This window comes from Alosa sapidissima, chromosome 24 (genome assembly GCF_018492685.1).
Source record: "Alosa sapidissima isolate fAloSap1 chromosome 24, fAloSap1.pri, whole genome shotgun sequence".
Lineage (NCBI taxonomy): Eukaryota > Metazoa > Chordata > Actinopteri > Clupeiformes > Clupeidae > Alosa > Alosa sapidissima.
In genome coordinates, this window is record NC_055980.1 from 11,982,190 (window position 1) to 12,007,530 (window position 25,341).

Genomic DNA, 25,341 nt, shown 5'->3' on the forward strand with positions numbered 1-25,341 from the left:
TGCTGGACCGTCCCAAACATTCACAGGATATTTATTCAAAGACAATAAACTCTGGCTGCAGAGGCTCCGGCCTCACCCTGACTAGAGTACATACCGAACACTCAGACGTATACACACATCAGTCCTGCTCTTCCTGAAGGTTTTAGAAACACAGGCCACATACTGTAAGCGGACATACGTTCCCTTTCACTCCACCAACTCAAAACCTGTATCATAAACTGAAGTACATCGACGGCGACGACAACAACTCCGGTCCTATGACGAAGAATATGCATTGATGTAGCATTTATCACGCATCATGCATGCTTAATAAAGCACAATCAGAATAGCCCTATGCGAGATCTGTGAGTTATGAGCTAAAACATAGACAGATCCATATGTGTGTGCTGACATGCTTCAGCTAGGCTTCCCCCAGCCGGCGTCAGATCAAACGGGGCTTTGAATGGGGCGCCGCGCGCACAGCGCTGTGGAATGCAGTTCCACCGACTTCCAGCACATTCTTCTTTGGCTGCTTATCACCGGGTCACAGGCGCGCGCGTTCCAAATCAGGAAGGATACGTTCATAATGCCAGGCTTTAACCTTAACTCAAGCGTGCTCTTTCAATAGCCTCAGAGTTTTCTTTCAGGAGCTCAGTAACTCTCAAACTTAAAAAAAAAAAGCCTGACGTAGCCTACTTCACAATACATCAACACAACAAAAGCTACAGTGATTCAGAACTTTTTTGAGGTGACCTTTCCATTGCATCGTTACTATGGTGACGGTTTAAAAACCACCAATCACACAAAAGTGTCTCTGCAGCAAGTGAACGTGTTTTTTCCCCCCCCCGTGTTCCGGGGTGTCATCGATCAGCTGTGGGAGAGAAGAGGAGCACCATCGGGGCTGCTGTCCAGCCGTTTGGCCAACAATGGAACTCCTCCTGCTGCAGCCGCAGCACAAATGGCAGATTCAGGAATAAACAAGCGGTTCTGGGCATGGACGTAGGAGCCGGCCAACAAAACAGTGATTGTCTCTGCCCCGCAACAAAACCAGGGCTAGGGGGTCTGGTGATGAGGGGCCGGGGGGTTGGATAGTGGACGGGGCGGGGGGCAGTACAGGATAATACGAGCATTGTGTTGTGTCTCTGGGAATGGGTGGGCCCACGACTGTGGCATAATCTAGATTCTATATGAAACAATTAGCCTTCTCTATCAAACGGGGTGTGGTGTGGTGGTGGGGGGGGGGGGGGGGGGGGGTGGCGGTCACACCACAGTTACGTGTCACCTTTACACACTGGACTCCAATGCAACACAATGCATTGGAGTCAGGGGCTTGATTGCTCTGCTTGGTTTATAGGTAGATTTAGTACATTTCTGTGTACTGTTCAGCCTCTTTAAGGCCATCCATAAAAAGGCACATTTGATGTCTAACAGCATAATGGATGCAATATGCTGGGAGCTGCTGCTGTTGCTGTAGCGCTTTTACACTTAGCTGAGCCTAAACACTTTTGTGAGTTGATGTAAACGATGACAGATTGGCATTAAGGGCCAGGGACTTGGCAGAACGTGTGGGTTTTTCGGGAGACAGACTGAGCGCTCTCCTCCCTACTCGTTTATGGCTCTCCACTTGCGTGGGCCGTGTCCAGGCCTCCACTCGCTCCCAAACATGAGGTGTCCTTATGCGCCTCAGAGTCCCAACTGCAACCAAAGCACATTCCTGTCCATCCATGATGATTTCATATGCACTTCAAAAGGAGGAGACGCATGTGTCAATTCTGAGGAGATCGGCCGTTTTTGAACGTGCAATCGTCTATTACACACACGCCCGTGCACACACACACACACACACACAGACGCACACACACACACACACACACAGGATGACTCACAGGTGGAGAGAGAAACGCTTCCCTCTTTCACACAACGGGGTGACGTTAGTAGTCTGCAGCAACACACCCAGGTTTCCCCGCACATCAGCACATTTTCTAACCCACAGGGGAACACGTCACACACACACACACACACACACACACACTCATTCCCAGACAAAAGCCACGACTGGCCATCACCTCTTCCACATCTCTAATGCCCATATTAGTCACAGGTCACCACGTGGGCTTGAGTCGACTGTGAGAACAAAACAGGCAGAAGAGGCTTGTCGTTATTAGCATTGCTTTATATAGCTATTGCTCTTGTGGGACTGTGGCTTATCCCCGGAGCTGTGTCGGCGGCGGTGGGGGTGGGGGGGGGGCATCAGTCTTACCCTTCTTCCTGCGCGGCTAAGGGAATCTGCGACAGCTTGGAGAGATTCTTGGCGTATTCCTCCTCAATCTTGATTCTGGAAAAAAAAGCAGACAAAACAAGAATGCGGGAGTTGTTACTGAAGCTTGATGCACAGTGCCAGCAGCAAAACACAATGTGTGATATTTCTAGATTCCTGCTCTATCAAAAGAAACGAAACTAAACAAAAACAAAACAATTCTCTCTTGAGTGAGTTAAGGTGAATTGGGAAAGGTCTATGACACAGGGGAGCATGCTCACAAAGTCATGGGGGCAGATTCACATCCTCTGCATCCCCCCCGTTACCCCTGAGGGGTGGGTGACCCCGTAGAGTGACCCTGGCCAGTGAAACACCACCCACCCCCGCAGACTCACACACAAGCTCAGCCTTTGAACGCCCAACCGCTGGGAGTTACAAAGCAGGACAGGGCCATTCTCAGAATACTGGGCCAACTTGCAAACTAAAGTCACAGAGCACTCACTCACTCACTCACTTGAAAAAGACCTCAAAACATCTCTTTCGCATGTGAGAGGGAGAAAGAGAGAGAGAGAGAGAGAGAGAGAGAGAGAGAGACTGTTTAATGTTTAATGAAACAAGGGAAGTGGATAGCAGTGACCGTTACCACAGCGCTGTTTTCATGGCAACATGCAGGAAAACACAAGAAATAGATAGAAACAAGGGATGTTGTGCAATATCTGTGATGCATAGGACATCCACCCCCATGCTGGGTGCATTTTAGCAGAAGTCCACAGAGCATTGCAACATGTGGTGCAGAGCATCATAATATGCTCTGAAAGAAAATAGGATTCTCTTTTTTTATATGCAATTGATCCATTATTGAGAGCATTGTTTTCTCCAGACTTGCTACATGATTAAATGTGCATTTATGCACTACCACAACATAGAATGGAAACCATCAGAATGTTGAAACTATGGAGAAGGTTCTGTAAGAATTGTCCTGTTGTATTTCCAGAGCACTACTCGTTTAACAGAACAATATTGATGGTATTGTCCAGCAAACTGTACTGCAGCTTCAATTAAGCTCTACACAATGAGGATGTGCTAAAGAAGCTAAAGAAGAAACTTGAATCTGCTGTGAATTTATACTTGAGGTATAGCGCTTAATGAGATTTGTCCAACCATAACATAACAGCGATGTTACCGTCGGACAAATGTCATTAAGCACTATTCCTCAAGTATAAATTCACAGCAGATTCAAGATCTGACTGCAGAGTTCCCCGCCATAGTAGCAGTTGCAGTAAGTGACATCTTCTCACCTCTCGCGTATGAACTCGGCCATCTCCTTCTGCATCTGTTTGCCCTTGAGCTGTTTGTGGAGCAGCACCTCGAAGCCGGAGACCGACGGATTCCCCTGGGGGTCCTTCTTGTCTGTCTGGGGTACAAACAGGTAGAGGAGAGAGGATGACTGGGGAGATATGTGGATATGGAGACATGCCTAAGATCAAAGTTTTTTTTTGTGTCTGGCTGAGGATTCAGTGTTTATTTCTGATCAAACAAGTGACTAAAGGGAGCCTAGAATGCTGTTTAGTATGTGTTGAAAGAGCATTCTCAGAATATGCAACAAATTAAGACTATGCAGACATCGGCATGATGACAGTCAAGATAAACACCCGTCCATTCATTTATACACTTATTTCATCGTTTCGAGATAAATAGAGGCCATGCATAATAAACATGTCTTATTCTTTAGAGAAGTGAAAGCAAGTTTATTTATGTAGCACATTTCAGACACAGATATGCAATTCAGGTTACAACATACTTGGGACAGGAACTCTGTGGCCAGATTTGATCTCAACTTGAGTTTGAATAAGGATCAAGATGATTTCAACAGTGCAATTGTTGTATTAAACAGTACTTCACTGAGGTGATGTACTGTGTTTGCATAAGTTTGATTTTTAACTTATGTTTGAGTATGTCTATATGCTTTCTCTCCCTCTGTGTGTGTGTGTGTGTGTGTGTGTGTGTGTAGCTGTTCTCTGTGGTCTGGATGGTCTTCCCTTACCCAAAAATAGTCACAGTAGCTCCACTCATCCGGTTTCAGTAACTGCTGCTCAGCCATGTTCAGAGGCAGTGGGAATGTCACACAGTTGATCTGCAGAAGGGACCACCACATAGAGGAAATAATAAAAACACAAATGTATGTTACACTATTATGCAGTAACTAGGAATACCTGGACTCTGGAAGGGATATGAAACCACAAACAATCGGCATTAAAACGTAGACATTTAGACATTAAGACATTTTAAGACCATAAAGATTGAAATTTAAGACCTACACAATGCATTACCAAAAAATATTCAAATCAAAGAAATTCTGAAAAAAATCATTGAAAAGTCGTTGAAAAAGCATTAATTTAATTTACAGATAAAGCAATCAAACTAGTAACCTTCCACACCCAACGTCTACAACCCAACTGATTTTTACATTGCTCACTTGTAGTATACTCAAGGAAAAATATCCTTGTCACGTACCAAATGCCCTAAACCTTAAGCCCAAAATGAAAATAATCTAAAACAAACTAGCCCTCAAATAGAATAGATTTCAGCAAGGAAGTAAAAAATGAGACGAGTTGAAACTGGGCGTGAAAGTGTGTTTTGGGTGGACACTCTGCACTTGTGTGTGCGTGTGTGTGTGTGTGTGTGTTTGCATGAGAATGTGTGTGGGTGGGGTATGTGTATGAGCCTTGTCAAGGACGTTGTTAGGCTTACAGTATTTTGGGGGAGCTGAAACCACCCAAAGATGATCAAAAGCCCTCCTAAAAATATATAGTATTAATATGCGTCCAAATTCAGTTCCATTATTCTCTGTTGAATTGCTCACGGAGTACTTATCTCGCACAAGTCGCACAGACGTCACTTGAAAGAGCGAAACCGGAACTTTCGAATGATGTTAGCGGCTAGTGCTGATAAACAGTTTGCATTTTGCGGCTATGTTTCTCTGCATGCTCTGGCTTGTGACTCCAGTGCCTTCACACCCAGAGTTCCTAATTGAATAGTTTTTTTTGCAAAGTTTGCAGCGAGCCTCGTACCTGGAGCTGGGTACCACTTGTAACCAACAGCAGACATCGCTGTGATCTAGCCAGTGTTGCCACAGTTGCCTTGAAAAAGTAATCTCATTACTCCTTTAAAAAGTTACTTTTAAAATCAAGTAATCAGTAAAGTAACTGAGTTAGATTACAAGTTACTTTATTAGTTACTTTCAGTAGCTGCCGACAACACCCCCCGCCGCCTCAACATAAAAATGACAACAGGTTTTGCCAATACTCACTTTATTGGAAATGCATTTTAACAGTAATGTCAACAATGTATAGCAGACATCCCAACCTGAAAAAAAGTAATTTTAGGGAGGTACAGTAGCCCTTTAGCCTACTTAGATACTAAAATTCAGATGTTTGTTCAATAATGTCTAGTCAGTACACCAAATAAGGAAGGCCTATAGATAGAAATTGTGATGATAGAATATGTAGATTTTGGTAGTTTGGGCTTTTCATTTTCAAAAAGAGAACAAACGGGAGAGCGTGGTGTTTGCAAAGAAAAGGCTTTTCATGTAGCCTTGGCAACTAGCCATCTAGTATAGGCCTGAATAATAGCAAATTAAATGACACTTGTTAAACTCACCTCAACAAGTCTTTTGCTTTTCCATGGGCAATGCTACAAACAGTGCAGTGTGTAAGACTATCATTATGTTTTACTCTTATGAGACAAGGGTACACTTTCGTGTAGTCTGATGTTAAATGGGTCTTAAATTTTCCTTTTTGGGGGCCACTGACTCTGCCATGATGCTCCTGTTCCTAGATACACTGAACTGATTAATTTAGTTCGGGAGAAAAAAGATACAATCCCACCTACACTGAAAATTGATTGGTTGATTTAGCAAAACAGGTCAGGATGCTCTCTGTCTTGGATGCGCTTCAGGCACATACGCACCACCCCGCTCTCCCTCTCTGTCGTGTGCGCGCTAAACTCAGATACAACGCGATTTAAATTCCCTGTCTGGCTTGTGCACTCTTGTTCGTTCTAGATTCCGGGAGATTTTATCTAATTTGCGGGAGTCAGGAAGCCGCTATCAGGAGACTCCCAGAACTTCGGGAGACTTGGGATGTCTAGCTAGACAGCACTTTGTCACCAGCACAGAGTGTACAACGTACCTTAATGTTATCATGTTTAGCGGACACAAACTCAAAATAATGACTGTATAGCTAAAATGCGCATCTCTCTCCTCCCTCTATTGTTGTTTATGTTTGTGTTGCTGCATGGTATTACACATGAGTCATCATGCTGAAAACGTGAGTTAATCCCCGAGACAAGAAAAAAGAAAAGAATATATCTTTTACTAAGGTAAATGACAAAAATAGTAGGCCTAACGCACAGTGACTTGGATAAGTAACTTTAATCTGATTGCTAGAAATAGTAGCTCGTTAGACTCGTTACCGGAAAAAATTGTCAAAATAGAGTAGGCTAATGCGGCATCACTGGATCTAGCCATGTCTCGTTGAAAGTAGGCCTATACTTTCCCATTTTCCACACATAACCGAACTTTAACAAATTCTGAGGAGACGCAGATGTATTTTGCGGCAGGTATTGCATTTATCACAGGATTTGTAGATTTATCACTGCGTAGGCTACGTACCAACACCAATATCCCCCAGAAAGAACAAGGCCTACAACACACTGAACCAATGTTCTGAGCATTCTGCTGGTTTTGTTACAATGGTAGCAAAGACGCTAGAGCTTTGCAAGCTACGACTCAATACTTTTTTGCTACTTTGTAATAACTTTCTGCGGCCAGCGTTTCTGGAAATGAACGATGGTAAAATATTTTTTAGACCTGACTAAATGAATTCAAAGACCTCGGAATGAAAATCTGGCCGTTTTTAGTTTTAAGGCCTTAAATTTAAAGTTCTGAATTTTAGGCTTTTTAAGACCCCGCGGGAACCCTGTTAAAAGGTGACAATGAAAGGTGGCAATAAAGGCCGTAGGTTACACTGATTCTACAACAGCCAAGGGGCGTTGTTAGGCACGAGAAATATAAAATAAATATATTTCCTCTATCTGAATGGTTGCCAAGCAACGTCAAGACGCAGCTACTTTAACTTTTGTATCAAGTTATGATAGCGCAGTAATATACGAAATGCGGTCAAGGTGTATGTTTATGCTGCATTTTACAACGGCATCGAACGTGATTCAGCCAATCACAATCAAGGACCGGAACTATCAGTTTTAGAATTTGCATTATTTTGTATTGTTATCTGTATGCGCAAGACTATTGGCAGGAGTGTGAGAAAGTGTAAGGCTTGAATGTGTTAGAATGTTTAGCCTATGTTTGTATGAAATCACCGAGCATCCCGACGTTTGACCACAATATTATCAGCAACCGTGAAGGGGAAGATTTATAGTCTAATAATTAAACTGCCAGTTTGTTTAAGCTATAGGTCTCTGAATGAGCTGTGGAGCAGAGACACATGCCACTGTCATCTGACAGCACCATACATCTCTGTAGTCAAGTATTTATATAGCGCATTTCATGTACAGGGGTCATTCAATGTGCTTTACAGACACAAAAGCAAAGAGTAGGCCTAATAGTAAAAAATAAAAGCATAAAAGGGCAATAGTTAAAGTTTAAAAAATTAAAGTACATAATGTAATTAAAGAATAATTTAAAAGAAAACGTAAAAGACACAAGGTAGAATAATTAAAAGACAGATTCAGAATTTGCAGCTCAGTGATATCAGGAAGTATACTTGATCAGTTAGCAGAAGGCATCTGAGAACAGTTTGGTCTCAAGTCTAAATTTAAAACAGGCTACAGCTGGGGTCTTTTTGATGTCATCCGAAAGTCGGTTCCAGAGCTGAACCGCATAGTAGCTAAAAGCTGCTTCACCATGTTTAGTTCTAACAGTGGGTTTTACTAACAGGGTTTTCTCCTGAGACCTGAGACCATAAGACTGTAAAGTGTAAGCATGCGTGTGAGAATCGGTGTGAATATGTATGCAGCATTGTGTGTGTGTGTGTGTGCGCGAGCGCATATGTGTGTGTGTGTATTTGTATTTGTATAAATCAACATGCCTCCCGACATCCACAATATTGATCGCAGTGATGGAGCACCAGCACCGGTATGATTTATAACCTAATAAACACACTGGCCAGTTTGTTGGCTCTGTCGGACGGTCACCAGACAGGAGCTCATCGCAGGGTTTGGAGGCCAGACCAGGGGCTGGCGTGTGTGACACAGATGCTGTTTATCTGCTCCTGACACCAGAGCCGGAGACGACAGCCCTGTGGAGCGCACCGCCCTCTTGCTCATATGTGCAAGGTCACTGCAGTACTCTTGTCCAGCACACTGACCACACGCCTCACAACTGTCCCTACAACACACATCCAGAGTGTTTGCTTATTCAAATGTCCCCACAACACGCATCTACAGTGTTAGTTTATTCAACTGTCCCCACAACACGCATCTACAGTATTAGTTAGTTTATTCAACTGTCCCCACAACACACATCTACTGTCCCCACAACACGCAACTACAGTGTTAGTTAGTTTATTCAACTGTCCCCACAACACGCATCTACAGTGTTAGTTTATTCAACTGTCCCCACAACACACATCTACTGTCTCCACAACACACATCTACAGTGTTAGTTTATTATAAAGTAGTTAGGTCCGGTCACACTATTTATCAATTTCTCATTGGACAAAAGGCATTCCTTGAGTGGGGCTATCCTATGGTTGAATCACAACTGTATGGATATTCCTTACCAACATCACACTCATTCATGCCATATTGCTGAATTATATATTTCTCATCAAAGTGTATGATCTGCTACACTGGTGCACGTGCCAGTTCAAAGTTGGTTCAGCTGGCTAAACGTATGAGGTTTCAATTTTCCAGATAACCACCATAGAGCCACATAATTGTGTCACTATACGGTCAGTTTCGTAAGTATTTTAACAATGACACAATGTGTAATTTTGCCTTCATCACCGCAATGGAGAACAATCAAGATAAAGTGTAGACTCATCAACATGATCATTTAGAAATTACAGCCATTACATCCACGTTCTGTTTTAAGTAATGGTTAATCATTAGTAATAGTGTAATTAATGGTTATAGGCTTACAGCAACTCTTGTTTTGTCACCATAATACGGTAATAATTAGGCTTGCCTTCCATACCGTAGGACATATCTGGCACTCAGTTCTCACTGACTCACTCTCATTTACTGACAATAGACCATAATCTTTCAGCATAAAAATATTGTTAATCATAGTTGCTAAATAAAGCTATGCATGTGATAAGAAGCTGTTTGCTGCAGGAAAACCACAACACAAAAAAACACTAAAAGGTGTCTAGGTCACATGCTTCCTTAATAACCCTTAGTCTATCTGTTTCTAAAATCAACCCTGTACAGACATCTCATTTGTGTGAGGAGGATTTAATTAACTGAGGTTGCTGATAGTTTTACAGATAGCCTGCAGCAGTCTAGCCTTGTGGAATCACCTGGGTATTTTATAATAATGTGTTTTACACACACACACACACACACACACACACAAAATCCAGTTAAGGTGCTTAGTGGTCGCCTCAGGATCAGCTAAATCCACTGGCACTGAATCATCTATTGTTGGGCTAATTTGCTCTGATTCATCAGCATAACTGTGAGTTGATGTCTGTAGAGGAGAGTGAGTCAGAGTGGATGAAAAAATAATGTGAAAAAACCCCCCATTAATTTCAGATAAGACAGATGAGATAAGTGGGATATGATTTAAAGGTGTTGGGACAGATTGTTTTGGGGCAGAATGCTTTGGTCATCATGGTTTGGACCGTCTCCACTGTTCAAGACGGTGGGGATATAAAGGAGTCTTTTATCTGAGGGTCAGTCATTTTTCTCTGTGTAGAGTGCTGTGACTTGACACGTCACAATCAAGGCATTGTGACACCGTAGAGTAGACAGTCTCTCTCCAGACGCATACCTGGCCTCGCCTGGAGGATGATTCACTATAGCATCAAATGTGGAAAAACAAACTATTCTGACACAGGTGTGTTTTCTTAAAAAACAGTGTCTTTGGTAATGGCTGATGACATTTTTCGGGCTAGGATATATCAAAGGCTTCTCAGAGGGTTTAGTTTGATGGCAAGTCAGAACTGTGAAATCCCAAAAAACATTTTACAGACTGCTAACAACAGCAAAATCTTTATTGAGCACAAAACAACCTTCAGTCTCTGTCTATAGATTCTGTGCTCACCAAAGCATAAAATGGAAACCACACACCCCAATGTCTCACACACACACACACACAAACACACACACATTACATTGGCAAAACATGTAACTCTACTGTCTCTAGTCTGTTTATAAACAATGGACCAAATGTGTATCCAGTATTGGGTCACAACTGCATGTAACTATGGCAAATTACATAAGAGCATATGCCAGGAAAGAGTCAGGACACATAACACAAGCTATACTTATATAGCAGAGAAAAAGCTCAAAAACCTCAAGACTACTCCATGACAACAAAACTCAGGAATTATATACCATCTGTACATCTCAACCCACATATTTTAAATAAAGTAAAATTAGCAATATTTCAGCTGGCGTGACGCATACTAAACCTGTCCGTAAAAAATGCTACTAAGCCTGACCAAAGTAACACTTTCATAAAACTTTCCACATTGAGGGTGACATTTCATGATTATCATTGTATTTTAAGGTGTTGCAGTACACATGCATACATAACATCTACTCTACACCCAACAGTTAAGATATTTTCAACAATTTAACATCAATTACTTATGTTTTAGTTGTAGTTTTGTAGCTGGCCAGACATAACATAACCAACTGCCTGGACAAATGTGACATCTATGTCTAAAAAGTTAATCTATTGAATAGTAGGGACAGCCACATTTTCCACAAAACCATCTCATGTCATTGCATCACTCGCAAAGGCCTACAAACACTTCAGCCATAGCTTGCTCTTGTATTTCAGCAAACTCATGTCAAAATCCTGTCTCAGCTAGCCAGTGATGTGCTAAGCAGGGACCCATCAAACTTTGCACAGAACAGGCTTGTGTTTCGATCCCTAGCATCCAAAATTTAGGGTGACCCCTTCAGTGGTGAAGATGGCCATGCCAGTGTCTGAGTTGGTGTAGTTGCCCAGTAACACCGGCTAATCCTGTAAGTTTGGCCAACACTGCTGTGATGAGGGTCCAGCGAGGCGCTTTGAGCTGTCAGTCTGTCAGCTTTGCAGACCCACAGATTTAGGAGCCAGTCTGACCGCAAGACCCTTATATGTACTTCCTATTCACTTTGATTAAGTTTAATTGAGGGGGAAAGGCAAAGAGGGGAGGGATGAGAAGTAGTATCTGGAGGATGAATGTGGAGAGAGAGAGAGAGAGAGAGAGAGAGAGAGAGAGAGAGAGAGAGAGAGAGAGAGAGAGAGAGAGAGAGAGAGAGAGAGAGAGAGAGAGTGTGTGTGTGTGTGCGTGCGTGTTGAGTATTATCTTCTCTAGGCAGATAGCCAGACATGTCGTGCCCCTTACTCCGTCCACAAAAATAACTGGGACAGAAAAAAAAAATAGAATTTTACTCTGCCTCATTTCACAAAGCACAGATAAGGAAAAGACATGCCCTGGCTTGCAACCTTTGTGTCAGCCAGGGTCTTTGAGGTGCCACGCTTTTGGGAGCTACCCATGATCCCCCTGGGGCGGTTCGGAGGAGCTGGGGCCGGCTGTGTGTACCTTGATGATCCTCCGTCGTACAATGCTTCCTTTTGTCACACCAAAGTCCGACTTCACTTCTAATTTCTCGCATCCGCTCGACGGCTCTTGACCGGAGGTGCTGGGGCTGCCCCCGTCTGCCAAGCCTGACCCCGGGAGGAATGTGTTAGCCGAGGAGGCTAGCAAAATCTAAAACTAAACTAAAATGCAGCAGTGATTCACTTAGTGAGTTCTGTCGTGGGATAATTATGCCGTCTGAAATTAGTATCACATCACAATGCTCATGTTTGGTAATCCCAGAAAAAAATATTCAGAGATTTATTCCTTAATCTAGGGTTTGACACATCAACCAAATTGGCTCTGTTAAAGAAAAGACAGATTAATGATGCTGCAATAACTGTCTGGAACTCTCCCAGACACCCTAATCTGCCACAGAAGTTTCAACATGATATGACTGTTTTAACAAGGCAGGACACTTCCAAAGGCATTTTACGACTACTTTGTATGCCCACAGTTTATTAGCAGGTGATCATAAGCTTCTCGGTGGTTAACTTTTGTAGACATTAGCAAGAACGCTAGGCTAATGCCTTCCACTGCCATCCAAGTTCCTTGAAGTGATAAAAAAACAATCATGCTTTTTCAGAGCAGGAGAGGAATGCACCCAAAGTGGAAAAGCCATCACTGAGACGGCATTGTTCGAGCAGTGATGCGGACGTGATGGCCAATCAGGAGGAAAAGAATGTGTGACACTAAGAATGCTCCCCTCTCTCCTGCTCTGAGAAGGAACTGTGGGTATCTCATCAGCACATTTTAGTGCAGCGCAGGAATCCACTAATGGACGCACTTGAGATAAGGTTTTGTGGTGACTTGCACAATTGCTAGACAGATGTTATTCAGTGAGAAATTGAATTTCCATTCCATTTAGTTTGGGCTGCATACAGTAGAGACTAATTTGCCTCGGACTCTTTATGGTAGGCCTACCTCTGTTAAATGACATGCATTTCCATTAGAAAATGTCATACTTCCATGATCTGTAGACAATCAGTGGAAAAATGTCCTAAAAGCTGATTCTGACCACTTTTTGACAAGCAAATAACAAACAAGTCAAATGTTGCCTCTCATTGATTTCTTTTTCACATTGTTTTAACCCATTCGCGCTGGATGCTGCATGACGCAACATTGACCCTCCTGCTGGATGCTGCGTAGTGCAGCATGCTTTTTATTTCATGTTTCTAGGTGCTAAATTAAATGTTGGTAGACATTGACAATTTTTAGTATGTTTTCAGAAAACCCTCAGGAAATAAGGTTATTTAGTCTAGAATGCCATAGGATTCTATAGGCGTTTTTAGCAGGCATTTTAGGAGTAAATGGGTTAAAATGTGTATATCAGTGACATCACTTGCCATGTGGCATCACCTGTGGACATAGTAATAGTGAAGTTCCAAAGTCTGATAAGAAATCCACAACATCAGTGACATAACTGACTAAAATGAATTCTTGTTATACTGCCAATAATCAGTGACCCCACTGACCCTTTCCAACATCAACATCCAACAAAGGCAGAGCAGCACTGGGCAGACTTTCCTATAGGCATACAGTACTACACTTCCATAATCAATAGGCATACTACACTTCCATAATCAATAGGCATACTATACTTCCATAATCAACTGGCATACTATACTTTCATAATCAACTGGCATACTATACTTCCATAATCAACCCTCATTTATTCCTAATACCCACCCACTCACCCCCACCATCATATCACCACCCTGCCTTTGATCTCACCCTGCTGTGAGAAGGGAGGAAAGGGCTGAGTGTGAATAAGTGGTGATTATGACAAAAGTTAACCACCTGCTGACACAGCCTCTCTGTGGTTGATTTGGACCGGGGTCAGACTGACCAGTCCACCCCCCCCACCCACCCCCCCAACTCCGCTAGTCATTTCAGATAATGAGGCAATGCTATCATCCCTCTGTACAGACCTAGCAACTACGTCTGCATTCGTCTTTTGATCGTCACGCCATACTGTTGTAAGGCACATAAGAAAATAAGCCATTTTCTAAAGTCCTCTTACAATCAACAAGTTGTCAGATCATTAAACCGCTCAACAGTGTGCCACAAATAGGATGCTCCATTGAAGAATTGCAGCTACAAATCTCCACCAAACAGTTAACAATTTGACATCCCTGGGGGGGAGCCGCAACTTGTGAGGTTGCTGTAAAAAAAACAAAAAAAAAACAGCTATTCTGCTGGTGCACAACAGCCTCCCCTGCAGCCTCAGTTGACACCGTGCCAAGCCGGTCCGCCAAATTAGTGGAGAAACAGTCGCATTCCTGTGCCATTTCGGCTCCTCTCTTGGCTCACCCTCCCAAGTTGGTGTGGCTTTGCGGAAAACTTGTTGTTTTTCCTCACGTCGTTTCACTCCCATTTTCGCAAGTGGAAGGCTATAATCACCCATGGTTACATTGAGCATGCTTGTCATTCCCCCCCCCCCTCTTCTCCCACATGTTTTAAGGCTATTATCGCTCCCACTGCCATTGGCTACCACTGACACTGGCTACTACTGGCTTTGCATATTTTTTTTGTCACTCACCGTGATAGTTGTGTCCTTGTCCTGCTGTTTAGTGGTGGGCGAAGTGGACGTGGGACTCTGTGGATAGACACAAGACCTGCCGTCAAAGCTCCCCTCCATGTCAGACATTGCTGAATTCTTTTTTTTTTCTTTTGCTTCTCTTTTTCACACATACACTCTCTCTCTATCTCTCTCTCTCTCTTTCTCGATGGCCCCTCTTTTTTACTGCTCTCTGTTGTGATCTTGTTGCTGCTGCAGCGGCTGCTGTTGCCGTGGTGAGTGGGGTGGCAGGGTAGGTGAGCAGAGCACTGCACAGCATGTTGCCTGTGTGTGTGTGTGTGTGTGTGTGTGTGTGTGTGTGTGTGTGTGTGTGTGTGTGTGTGTGTGCATGTGTTAGTGTGTGTGTGCCTGTGTGCGTGCGTGTGTGTGCATGTGTTAGTGTGTGTGTGCCTGTGTGTGTGCGTGCGTGCGCGTGTGTGTGTGTGAGTGAGAGAGAGAGAGAGAGAGAGAGAGAGATAGAGAAAGAGAGAATGAGTGAATGTGTGGGTGAGTGTCTGTATGTGAGTTATGGATCCAGTTGATTTACCTTTAACCATCATTTGCATTCTGAGGTAATAACAACTGAATGAGAGAGAGAGAGGTGGAGAGGGGGAGACAGAGGGAATTCCTAAATATAGGCTGAACACCCCCCTCATTCCCTGTCTCCTATTGTAAACTTTAAGCCCAGTGCTGCCACCACACACACGCACACACAGACACACAAACACACAGACAGACACAGACACACACACACACACACACAGACACACACACACACACACACACACACACACACACACACACACACACACACACAGTGTACATGGACTCTTCTTCCTGAATGATGTAATAGCTGTAACTCCTGTGCAGGCACATTTGTGCAATAGTGTGCAATATACATTGTATGGTACATTCAAATGTTTGGAAATTGCTGTTGTGGAAATCTTTTATTTTTAAGGTCTTAGCTGATCCTTGTAGACGCCCCCATTATGACAAGCAAAAGGACATTGGATCCGATGCGAAGCCTTATAATACAGCCATGGGTTGGCCCCCAGTTGACTCCCAATAATGAGTTGAACCTCCTAAAATCATTACATTAGTTTTCAGGTTGTCTAAGGAACTTGATGAATGTAAAGTTTTGGCCCACTGCTATTCTGATACGAATATGAATTAGAAGCAAAGTAAATCCGTCTCTGTTGAACTATGAGAAAATGACGTATGATCCCAACGGAGTTCCCAAAAGTAAGCAAAGGGATCTTTAATATATATATATATATATATAATATATAATCCCAGTCATACTGTACCTGGTCCATACTGTGTTTGCGTGTGTGATTGTGGGTCTGTTCCAAATGATGCAATGGGCTTCCACTTGAGTGGAATCCATTCACTGGAAGAGAGAGAGGGGGGGGGGGGGAGGAAGAGGAGGAAGAAGGAAAAAAGATGACATTGTATCAAAAGTAAAGCTTGGAACAACACAAATATATATCGCAACAGAATTGAATTTCCTTGGCAAGAACAATACTGCAGTGTTCGAGATGTGTGCAGACATTCTTCAAGTGTCTGACATTCTTCCTGTCAGGTGATCAGATGGTGCAAGAGCAGAGACATGACTAGACATTTTTACAACAGTGACTCAGTAGAATGGCTTTGTGGCTCCATTATACCCCCTCTATAACAGCACAGTACTTCCTCATCAGAGGTGTAGTAAGGTGGACTGCGCCATGCGGTATTGGATATTTAAAAAGGTCCATTGTCCAACGTTTCTAACAATACATATGGTATTAAATTATTCGTAGAGTGTTGATGAATACCTGTCCGGTACATATTGTGAATGTGGATAATACAGTGTAATTTTTTTGTTTTAAAGTTGCAATTGGCAAATAAACTCTTTTGAGAGGTGGATAAATTCTATTTCTGAAATTTCAGAGGTGGATAAACTGTGTTTACTTGTGTTTAGCTTCCACTACATCCCTGTTCCTCATGTATACCTCCAGCCCAGAATAGCAGAGTGATGTTATTTCCAGCATGACTGTTTAGAGTTTTGAGAATGAAATGTTGTCCCAATAGTTGCTCAATAGTATGGGTATTCTTAATCATGTTTTTCATCCCATGATGCACCTAATTTGACAGGTCTGGACTGTAGACAGGCTGTTTTGGCACCTGGATCTGGAGAAATAAATATGTGCAGAATTCATTTTGGCATTGTTTTCCTGAAATATTCATGGTCTTCCCCCCAAAAAAGACATTGCTTGGTTGGCAGTATATGTTGCTCAGAACCTGTATACATCATTCAGAATTGATTGTGCCTGGCGAGGGTCCATGACTTCCAAAAAGAATGACAAATGTTGATTGATCTCACCCCAGGACCCTTTTCCACTTTACCTCAGTCCATTTTAAACAAGCTCAGGCCCAGATAAGACAGTGGTATTTTTGTATCACCTCTAAATAAAATGTCTTCTTTTGCAGAGTAAAGTTTACACATTTGTGAATTGAGTATCAAACTGTGCTCATAGACATATCAGAGGTTTACCTGAGTCTATACAATTACTTTCATTACAGAAACAGATCTGGTTTTAATGCAGTGCCATCTGAGGTCCAAAAGACCACGGCCAAAGATTTCTCTGGATTCTCTGAATATTTTAATGATAGTATGTCCTGTAGATGATGAACTCCTCTACTTCTAAGGGACTCTGCCTTTCTGGGATGCTCTTTTTCATACCCAATCATGTTGTCAGTTACCCTAATTAGTTGTAAAATATTCCTCCTTTTGTTTTCTTTATCATTACACAACTTTTCCAGCATTTTCTTGGCCCCGTCACAATTTTTTTAAACATGTTGTTTAAAATCAAGTTGAAAATGTCATTTATGTCATTTTTAACATTTTATATGTTGTCTTGTGTCCTTTTTGCAGCTAAATATGAGTTTATGTGATTTGGAGATTATCATATTCTGTTTTTATTTGGATTTTACACAACGTAAAATCACAACTTTTTCTGATTTGGGGTTGTACTTTCTGTTTCAATTTCACTACCACACTGTGAAATTGATAGTTAATAAATGTGTCATTTCTATCTCTCTTAAGTCTTGAGTATAAATATATTCAGTGGAACTAGACTGTGAGTTCAGGCTTTTCAGTCTAATGTATTATGTGTCTAGTTTCCCTCTTCTGTGCATATGTAAAATTGATTTACAATGGCAGGAATAATACTCCAGCTCATCATTGGGAGTCTTGGGGAGGAAAACAGGATTAATTGTTTAAAAGGACATAACACTACACCAATCACAGAATGAATTTAATGAATCAGGGTTGTGTCATACCAAGTCAAATGTTCATTTCACTGTTTTTGTTCTTAGGCCTTTATTGAAAATCCAAGGCAATCAACACCGCTGAATGAAGCCCTGACAGGATTTTGACACTTGAATTCCTTCACTGTTGTGTTGATGTATAAGCTGCAAGTAAGTGTATGAGCTTGTTTGTATGTGTGTGTACGTGTGTGGGGGCATGTGACATTTATGCATGTCTGTGTGTGTGTGTGTGTCTTTTCCTGGCTGCATGTGTTTCAATGTCTTTCTGAGTTTCATCAAACCCAAAAGAATGGAGAGCGTCGACTCTACTAGGACTAGACAGCGGGCGCCTCATTGTCCCTTTAATCCAGCTGCTCCCTCACAGACACCCCTGGATCCCCACAGGTCAAAGGTCACACAGGGCAGACTAATACTCTTCACCTCTAGCACCTCCCCTCTGAGCTGTCCAATCAGTGATTGATCACATGCACGACACGGTTCTACGGGCCAGAACGGCAGGGATCTCAGGTACTTCCCCTCTGAAACCGTAAATCATTCCAGACTCCAGGGAGATGAAAAGCCATTCTGAGGTGCAAACTCAGTGTTGACAACTCTTTTAGCTGGTGCATTAAACAACCCCCCCACACACACACTTTAAGAGTCAAGAGCCTTTGAAACTAAAGTCAACATGTTTTGAAGAGTGAGAACTCTTTTATTGGGTTAACCATGGTTAATGTGCGCAACACTACATGGCTCATGGGACCATGTCAAAAGTAGCGACAACTGGCTGAGAGGGTCAATGCTAATATGCTAATTTAGTTAACGGTGACACCTTGAAGAGGCCCCCTTGTTGTGGTGTTTGTTTTCATGACGACTCATACAAGGTTGTGCTGTTATGCCTTATAAAAATAAATTAGCCTGTATTTTTAGGAGTGGGATTCTGGATACATGGCATTTCTCGTTTCCACTTTGCAAATTAAAAAACAGGAAATGTGCAATCAAGGGGCCTCTCTCTCTCTATCTCTCTCTCTCTCTCTCTAGTAAATTGGCAACAGCCCTTGGCAAATATAGACAGCCCGTGCACGCATAGTCATTTTCAGGGAATGCGTTCGCTTCGTACCATTGAACAGGACCCTCCTTGTGGTCTAGAACCTCCAGCGCTGCCCATGCCTTATCACTTAAAATCAGCCAGGGCAAGAGAGGTTCCCAATGGAACAACGCAGGTTGGCTGCGGAGGGGCTAACAGTTATAGAAAAATGTGCACTGCGTATCGGGGGGGTTTTGCTCATTATGGGATGGCAGAGGGTATGAGTAAAAGACTCATAACAAGGAAAATGGAGAGGAAATGCATTGGTGTCCATGGGTCATGAACAGCACTGTTCACCACCACATGTGCAATCAAGACTCATTACTCCTGAACAGCTACGTTCTCAACGACTCCTGTGGTGAGGGTCTGTTTTCTGTAAACGTGGTGACATCATGGTAAGGTCATGCTCTCTGCCTGCCTACAACCTAATGCATAATAGCACGGGACAAATCATGTGACAATTGAGGGTAAAAGGATACCATCATAGGTAATTGGTGTGTGTAGAAACAGATTTAGTTTGGTTAGGGTTTTTGAGACGGAGAAATACTAAAGCACTAAAGCTTGTAGGCCTTCAGATATGCTTTTGAGATGTGCTTTGATTTGTCCCTGTTACACTGATGAGCAAAACGGAACCTTGAGACAGGAGTATTTATGCACGTGGCTTTGAAGGCAAAACCTGATTGGATTAAATTACCTCCATCTAATTGGGATGATAAAAAATGACTTTGTGTAACTTCCAAAAACAGACTAAAAGCAGCCAGAGGAACACATGAAACCCATGCAGAGTGTACCGCGACTAATGGCAAAACCAAAACCAGACCACGCGTGCATTGCACTGTTCATGCCAAGCTGCGGTTTAAGCCAAGAACCTGTTACAGAGAGGACTGGATTGATGCCCTGCAGGGGCATGATGTAGGAAGACGCCTGACCAGATTTGGAGGCCCCATGGTGGACGGGAGTCTTGGAACTCGCCAGACAGCGCAAATGTTTGAGATTTAGACTTTAGAGTCTAGTTAAGATTTTTTTTTTCTGGGGTTGCACAATTACAAGCTATTGTCCATGCTTGCATTCTATCAAACCATGTGCTGTTACAACACAAGAAGAATCAAATACACAAAAACAAAAATACAAAAGGATATAAAGGATATCAATCATGAAAAACTTTTTAAACACATGGCTGGAAAACATCTCAGGAAATCATTAAAACTACATATATCACACAAAAACATCACTTATCAGTTAGGTCTGCAATGTGTTTTTGTAAAAAATGCCTTGAATAGATGGTGCAGAACAGGCATCAAGTTAACAACTCCAGGTTATTTCCAGCGATCTAGCTGTGGGTGTTTTTGTGGGATTGCGAGAGCCATGTATGACTAATGTGAAGGACTGCACTGTTTTTTTTTTCATTTCCCTCTAATTTAATGTACCTGTTGGAAGAGAGTTCTTGTGCCGTACGGGAGTCTTCGGAGTGCCCGGGGTGCTGGAAGGTCTCTCCCACTGAGTCTCTGAGTTGGAAAGAAAAAATACGATTAAGTTACATGATCCCCTACAGAATTAACACCCTCAAACACAACATTAGCACATAGTTACATGGATAGGTCAAGTTTAGCAAAGTGTCACTGGACACTGAAAAGGTCAGTACCCACACTTGATGAGTAGGAGATCTTTCTGTGGAAAGTGAAGTGTCTGGCACTAGGTTTTCTTTTCTCTTGGAAAGAGAAGTGAAAAAGGCTCTATAAACGGCTTCTGCTGAAAAGGGGGGTGACTTTAGCTTTGTTTCAGTTCACTTCCAAAACAGCACTTCACTGCCCCCTCCACTGCCCCCCCATTTCAAAAAAGGTACAATGGCCCGAGCGAGGGCCCTTCCTCCGCCTCTGTCTCCGTTCATTGCCCGGGCTCGGATGGCTGTGTCTGCGCTTGGCAGCGGGGGCCACGGAAGCCAAAGCAATCCGTTCTGCTCAGATGACACGCCGAGGGGAAGGGACTTGGCAGTCGGCGAAATCAGGATCCCTTCATAGTCGATGCATAATGGCATAAAAGGCCATTCGTTTGCCTGCCTAGCCCGCTCCTCCCAACCTGTTCCTTCTATGAGCCAGTCAATTCTGCTGTGTTCATGAGAAACTAATATGGTTTAATTCAGTTTACAGCATTATGTTACGGTAAATGCATGAAATTGGACAGTTAGGGGATGTTTGTCATTCTGAAAATACCCGCCCCCCGCCCCCTTAGCCCCAATTAGTGAGGTCATACAGTATGTTAGTGCGGGAACAAGGCATCTGTTTTCACTGATGTGTCTCAGTCTCTTAGGGTTGGTCTACTTGCTGCTTACATGCTACCAGCTACCCCAGTTCTTTCATCCAAACCCTTTCAGATCTTCAAATGTGGGGATCTGTCACCTATTGCATAATTTGATTCTCTTCCCTTTTTTGAGTGTGACACATCAAATTGAAAGTCCCTAGCGAAGATGCCAAGGGCTCTCCACACCTACTTCAGTAATGGGTGATGCGGGGGTGAGAGGTTCTCTTTTTAACACATTCAGTGTTTTTTTCCCCCTCATCATTTAACTTCCTTTTTCAGTTGAGACTCATCAACATTAAAACTGAACCCCTATTCAGAGAGTGCCAAAGTCTGTGAAAAGACGCTTATGGGAAATAAAAGGATGAGGAAGAGCATCTCTTTCTTTGTTTTTAATTAGAATGTTTCACGGGGCTGCTGCGGCAACTTCAAAATAGAAGTGAATGGTTACTAAGCAACAGGCACCTGATACAGAGATTAAGCTAATTATCTCCATACAGACCAAAAATGTGAACTGCGATAAGCAGGACTTTGCCATAGATTTCAACTTCTGCTTTTTTGGAGGGGAGTTTTTAACAGCACATTCAGTGCTGTTCCTGTTCAGTCATTCTTCGTCAACAAGAGAGCGTCTCATTCAGGATTCCCAGTGTCCTAGTGAATGAAAGTGACTGACTCTTGGCAGCCTGGGAAGAATGGCCTACTTATGTTCATTTTTAATTCATAACCATATGTGATATCCCCTTTGTGGTTCCCTCGCTGCCTGTTCACCACTTATGGCTTTCCAGAGAAGCAACCACGACCCATTTAAACAGCACAAAGTTCCCTTTCTACAGACACAGGGCTTTTAAGAGACTATGTGGCACAGGACATTAAGATGTGGCACAGGGTGTTAACTTGACAGCCAAAGCAGTTTCTCCCAGAAGATTATATTCAAATATTTATTTTACAAGGTTCATAAATTTGACACTCAAAAGAATTAAAAGTCATCGAGATGATGGCACCTGAAGCAGCAAGCAGGTATGTTAGGCGAGTACCAGGTAAAGGTAAAAGCAGGTGGGGGCCAGTGATTGGACAGGAGTGATGAATGAATGAGTGATGTAGCTTACAGTACGTCTCCCTGGAAGAACTTGAGCTAAAAGCTTCCATTTGTCAAATTATGTCCACTTGTTCTGAAAACCCTGTCTGATAAAGCACTGATGGTTCAGTAATCACCATTCAACCATGTATTCCCCCCATGTATTTCAGTAACTAATTAACATAACTCTAGTAGAATGTGTATTTTGCAGATATAAACCTAGAGTATGTATTTCGGTGAGGTTGAAAGACCAAATATCTATGACAACAGAATTGAAGAACAAAATGTTCAATATGGGATAGGGCATAATATCCTAACAGTAAGTCCATTGCTAAAGTTAATATACCATTTCCCTTCAGGCATATGATGACAAAAACAATTATTATACAATATGAATTATGTATATGAAATGAAATGAATATTATGCAACATGAAACAAAACAATTCTGATGAAATACAGTTTCAGGAAAAAAATGCATAACAACTTGACACCTAGGATCAACAGGGCAGGCTGTTTTGATTACAAAACCCCCCCACAGGAAACATCAACAATCACACACCATACATTCTGGGCCTTTAAATACCGTCCACATTACTACTACGAAGCCACAGAACCTCATTTCCCCGTGTCGTGGGTGGAGGATGGCGTGTGGCGGTTCCCACACTGCTGTTTCCACGGAAACTGAAACTGTTTGCGGGTAGCCTCAGCTGAGGAGCGCAAGTAGTGAAAGCGCAGCCATGGGGAGAGAGCGAGCAGGAGGGGCCACGGCGGGAGAGGCCCCTAATCTCTACGACATCACTCACCCACGCAACGCCGCTGTAACCATGGCGATCAAACATCGCGACAACATCACTGTCTATTCGGGTGCGAACTTTCACACACAAGGGAGATGCATGCAAGAGGTGAAAATGATGCCGGAAGAAAACAAAGCAAAACTTTTCACGTCATTCATAAAGATGCAAAGGTCTGTTTTCAGTCTTCAGAGTTTGGGTCAAAACTGGACAAGGTGATTATATCTGTTTTTTTTTTTTTTTGCGAACACGACTTGAATGGAAAGAGGGTGTAGGGCCTACAGCATGCATCATTAATCGATGCAACCCAAGTGCCATTTCCAGCATTCCAGCTATGGGTGTTTTAATATGTGGGTTTTCGAGAACCATGTATGACTAATGCGAAAGACTGTTTTGCCATTTTCATTTACGATCAACAAGAACACCACCACCATTTTAATCTCTAGGTGGTGGCCTGTGACATTCGCAGATATGGAGACCACCGAAACCCTTGGTCTGTTCTGCATGCTATTTTGAAACGCATGGTCCTCCTAAAACGCATCCACTGCATCAAACGCATGTTGCTCTGCATGCACGTCAAACGCCTCTGACATCCGTATCGTATCATTTGGCTCTTATTGTGACTCTATGTAGCTTCCAGATGTGTTTTTGTTAGAAAGAAAAAAATAAAGAAGGGGAGGAATAAAGAAAAAAAGATAGAAAGATAGACAGAAACATTGACAAGCTACATGTGACTGTAATGTGCCCCCACACAACATGTGAATGTGAATCTGCTGCGGATACGCCGTGGGAGTACGGTGGTCTTGGCAGATAAGCATCTTTCCTCCTACAACAATGCCATAACTGTAATACTGTAATCCTGTGGCCATGTTTTCACACACACACACACACACACACACACACACAAATACATACAGTACATACGCACACACACACATGTTTGGGAGCAGACGTGAGACTACTGGCGATTGCGCTGCCAGCTCCTACTCATTCTAGACCACACTTGTTCTCTTAAGAGGGTGCAGATGGAAGCCTGGTCTGACGAGAAGGAGGAGGAGGAGGAGGAGGAGGAGGAGGGGGAAAGAGAGAAGGTTGTGGTGGTGGTGGTGGTGGTGGAGGGTAGCATTGCACTGCCAGTCCTGCGAGCGATGCAGGGCGGGTGGGCGGGCGGGTTGGCAGACAGAGCAGGTATTGTTAGGACACAATGCCCAGAGAAGAGGGTGTGATCCAGGGCCATCTTCTGATCTGCCCAGCAGCCCCGCCAGCACCCTCCCCTGCGGTACCAGCCAGACGCAGCTCCACACCACTCCACTCGTCCGGGGCAAAGAGAGACGGCCGTCCTCAACAGGCGTTTTACAGGCTCGCCCCTCAAAGTTTTATGGAGAGTGGCTTGAGCATACAGCTGGCCACGGCGTGAAGGAGGTCTACGGAACAGATGCCTCTGGATTGGACCCAGGCCCTGATCCTGGCGGCGGTCCAGGCCAGACCAGAGTCGGACTACTTCCCCGAGCCAGCTGCGATGTGGAAAGAGGATGGGGGACAACAATTACACTGCACCAGGGTTACACGGCACTTACCGTTACTGACGGTGTTGACGTAGTATTTTCTTCCTTGAGGAGACATGTAGCACTTCCAGTCTCGGGGCAGGGGCAACTGGTTGGGGTCGTCACAAGGTAGCACAGTCATGGAGGCAGACCTCTGTCACAAAGAAATGAGGCAACCCTTTTTAAAATGCACACCCAGAAGCAAGGAAACATCAATAAACCATTTATCAGTTGGTGCTATAAAACAGGGATCCTGTTTTGGAACTAAATGATACTGTTGTCAGTCACTGTCATAGGATGTGGCTGGCGGCCTATTCTTTCTGTTAACTAAAATAGTTTTGATTGGCCCTGAAAAATACACATATATTAGTATGTACAGAAACGGTCCACATAAGACGGATAAGGTGACATTTTATCAGACATTTGAGTGCAAGACTAAGGCTTGACTTCATTCTGCATTCTGTCTCTGCTCGTGGTAGTTGGCACTTTCTCTGAGGTTTAGGTCATAGAGGTTTTCCCACTCGTAATTTCATTCAGCCGGGAATGCCGAAAATGCACCGAGATATGACAGCTCACGGCAGTGCAGAAATAAAGACAGCATACGTCTAAAAATGCTTTCAGATTCCAAAGTTCTGTGCTAAGTGAA

At 43.2% G+C, this 25,341-nt stretch overlaps 1 protein-coding gene across 3 annotated transcripts in view; it reads right to left on the reverse strand.

The window, feature by feature from the left end:
• gas7b (growth arrest-specific 7b) overlaps positions 1-25,341 on the reverse strand; it is a 43,746-nt gene that overhangs the window by 8,708 nt on the left and 9,697 nt on the right. For all 3 annotated transcript variants that reach the window (XM_042082880.1, XM_042082879.1, XM_042082883.1), the window contains 7 exons: positions 24,729-24,849; positions 20,417-20,494; positions 15,922-16,004; positions 14,597-14,653; positions 4,281-4,370; positions 3,535-3,650; positions 2,240-2,314 (listed from right to left, as the gene is read on the reverse strand). In XM_042082880.1, coding sequence (XP_041938814.1) covers positions 2,240-2,314; positions 3,535-3,650; positions 4,281-4,370; positions 14,597-14,653; positions 15,922-16,004; positions 20,417-20,494; positions 24,729-24,837 — 608 coding nt within the window. In that variant the 5' untranslated portion in view covers positions 24,838-24,849. The remainder of the gene's footprint in view (positions 1-2,239; positions 2,315-3,534; positions 3,651-4,280; positions 4,371-14,596; positions 14,654-15,921; positions 16,005-20,416; positions 20,495-24,728; positions 24,850-25,341) is intronic.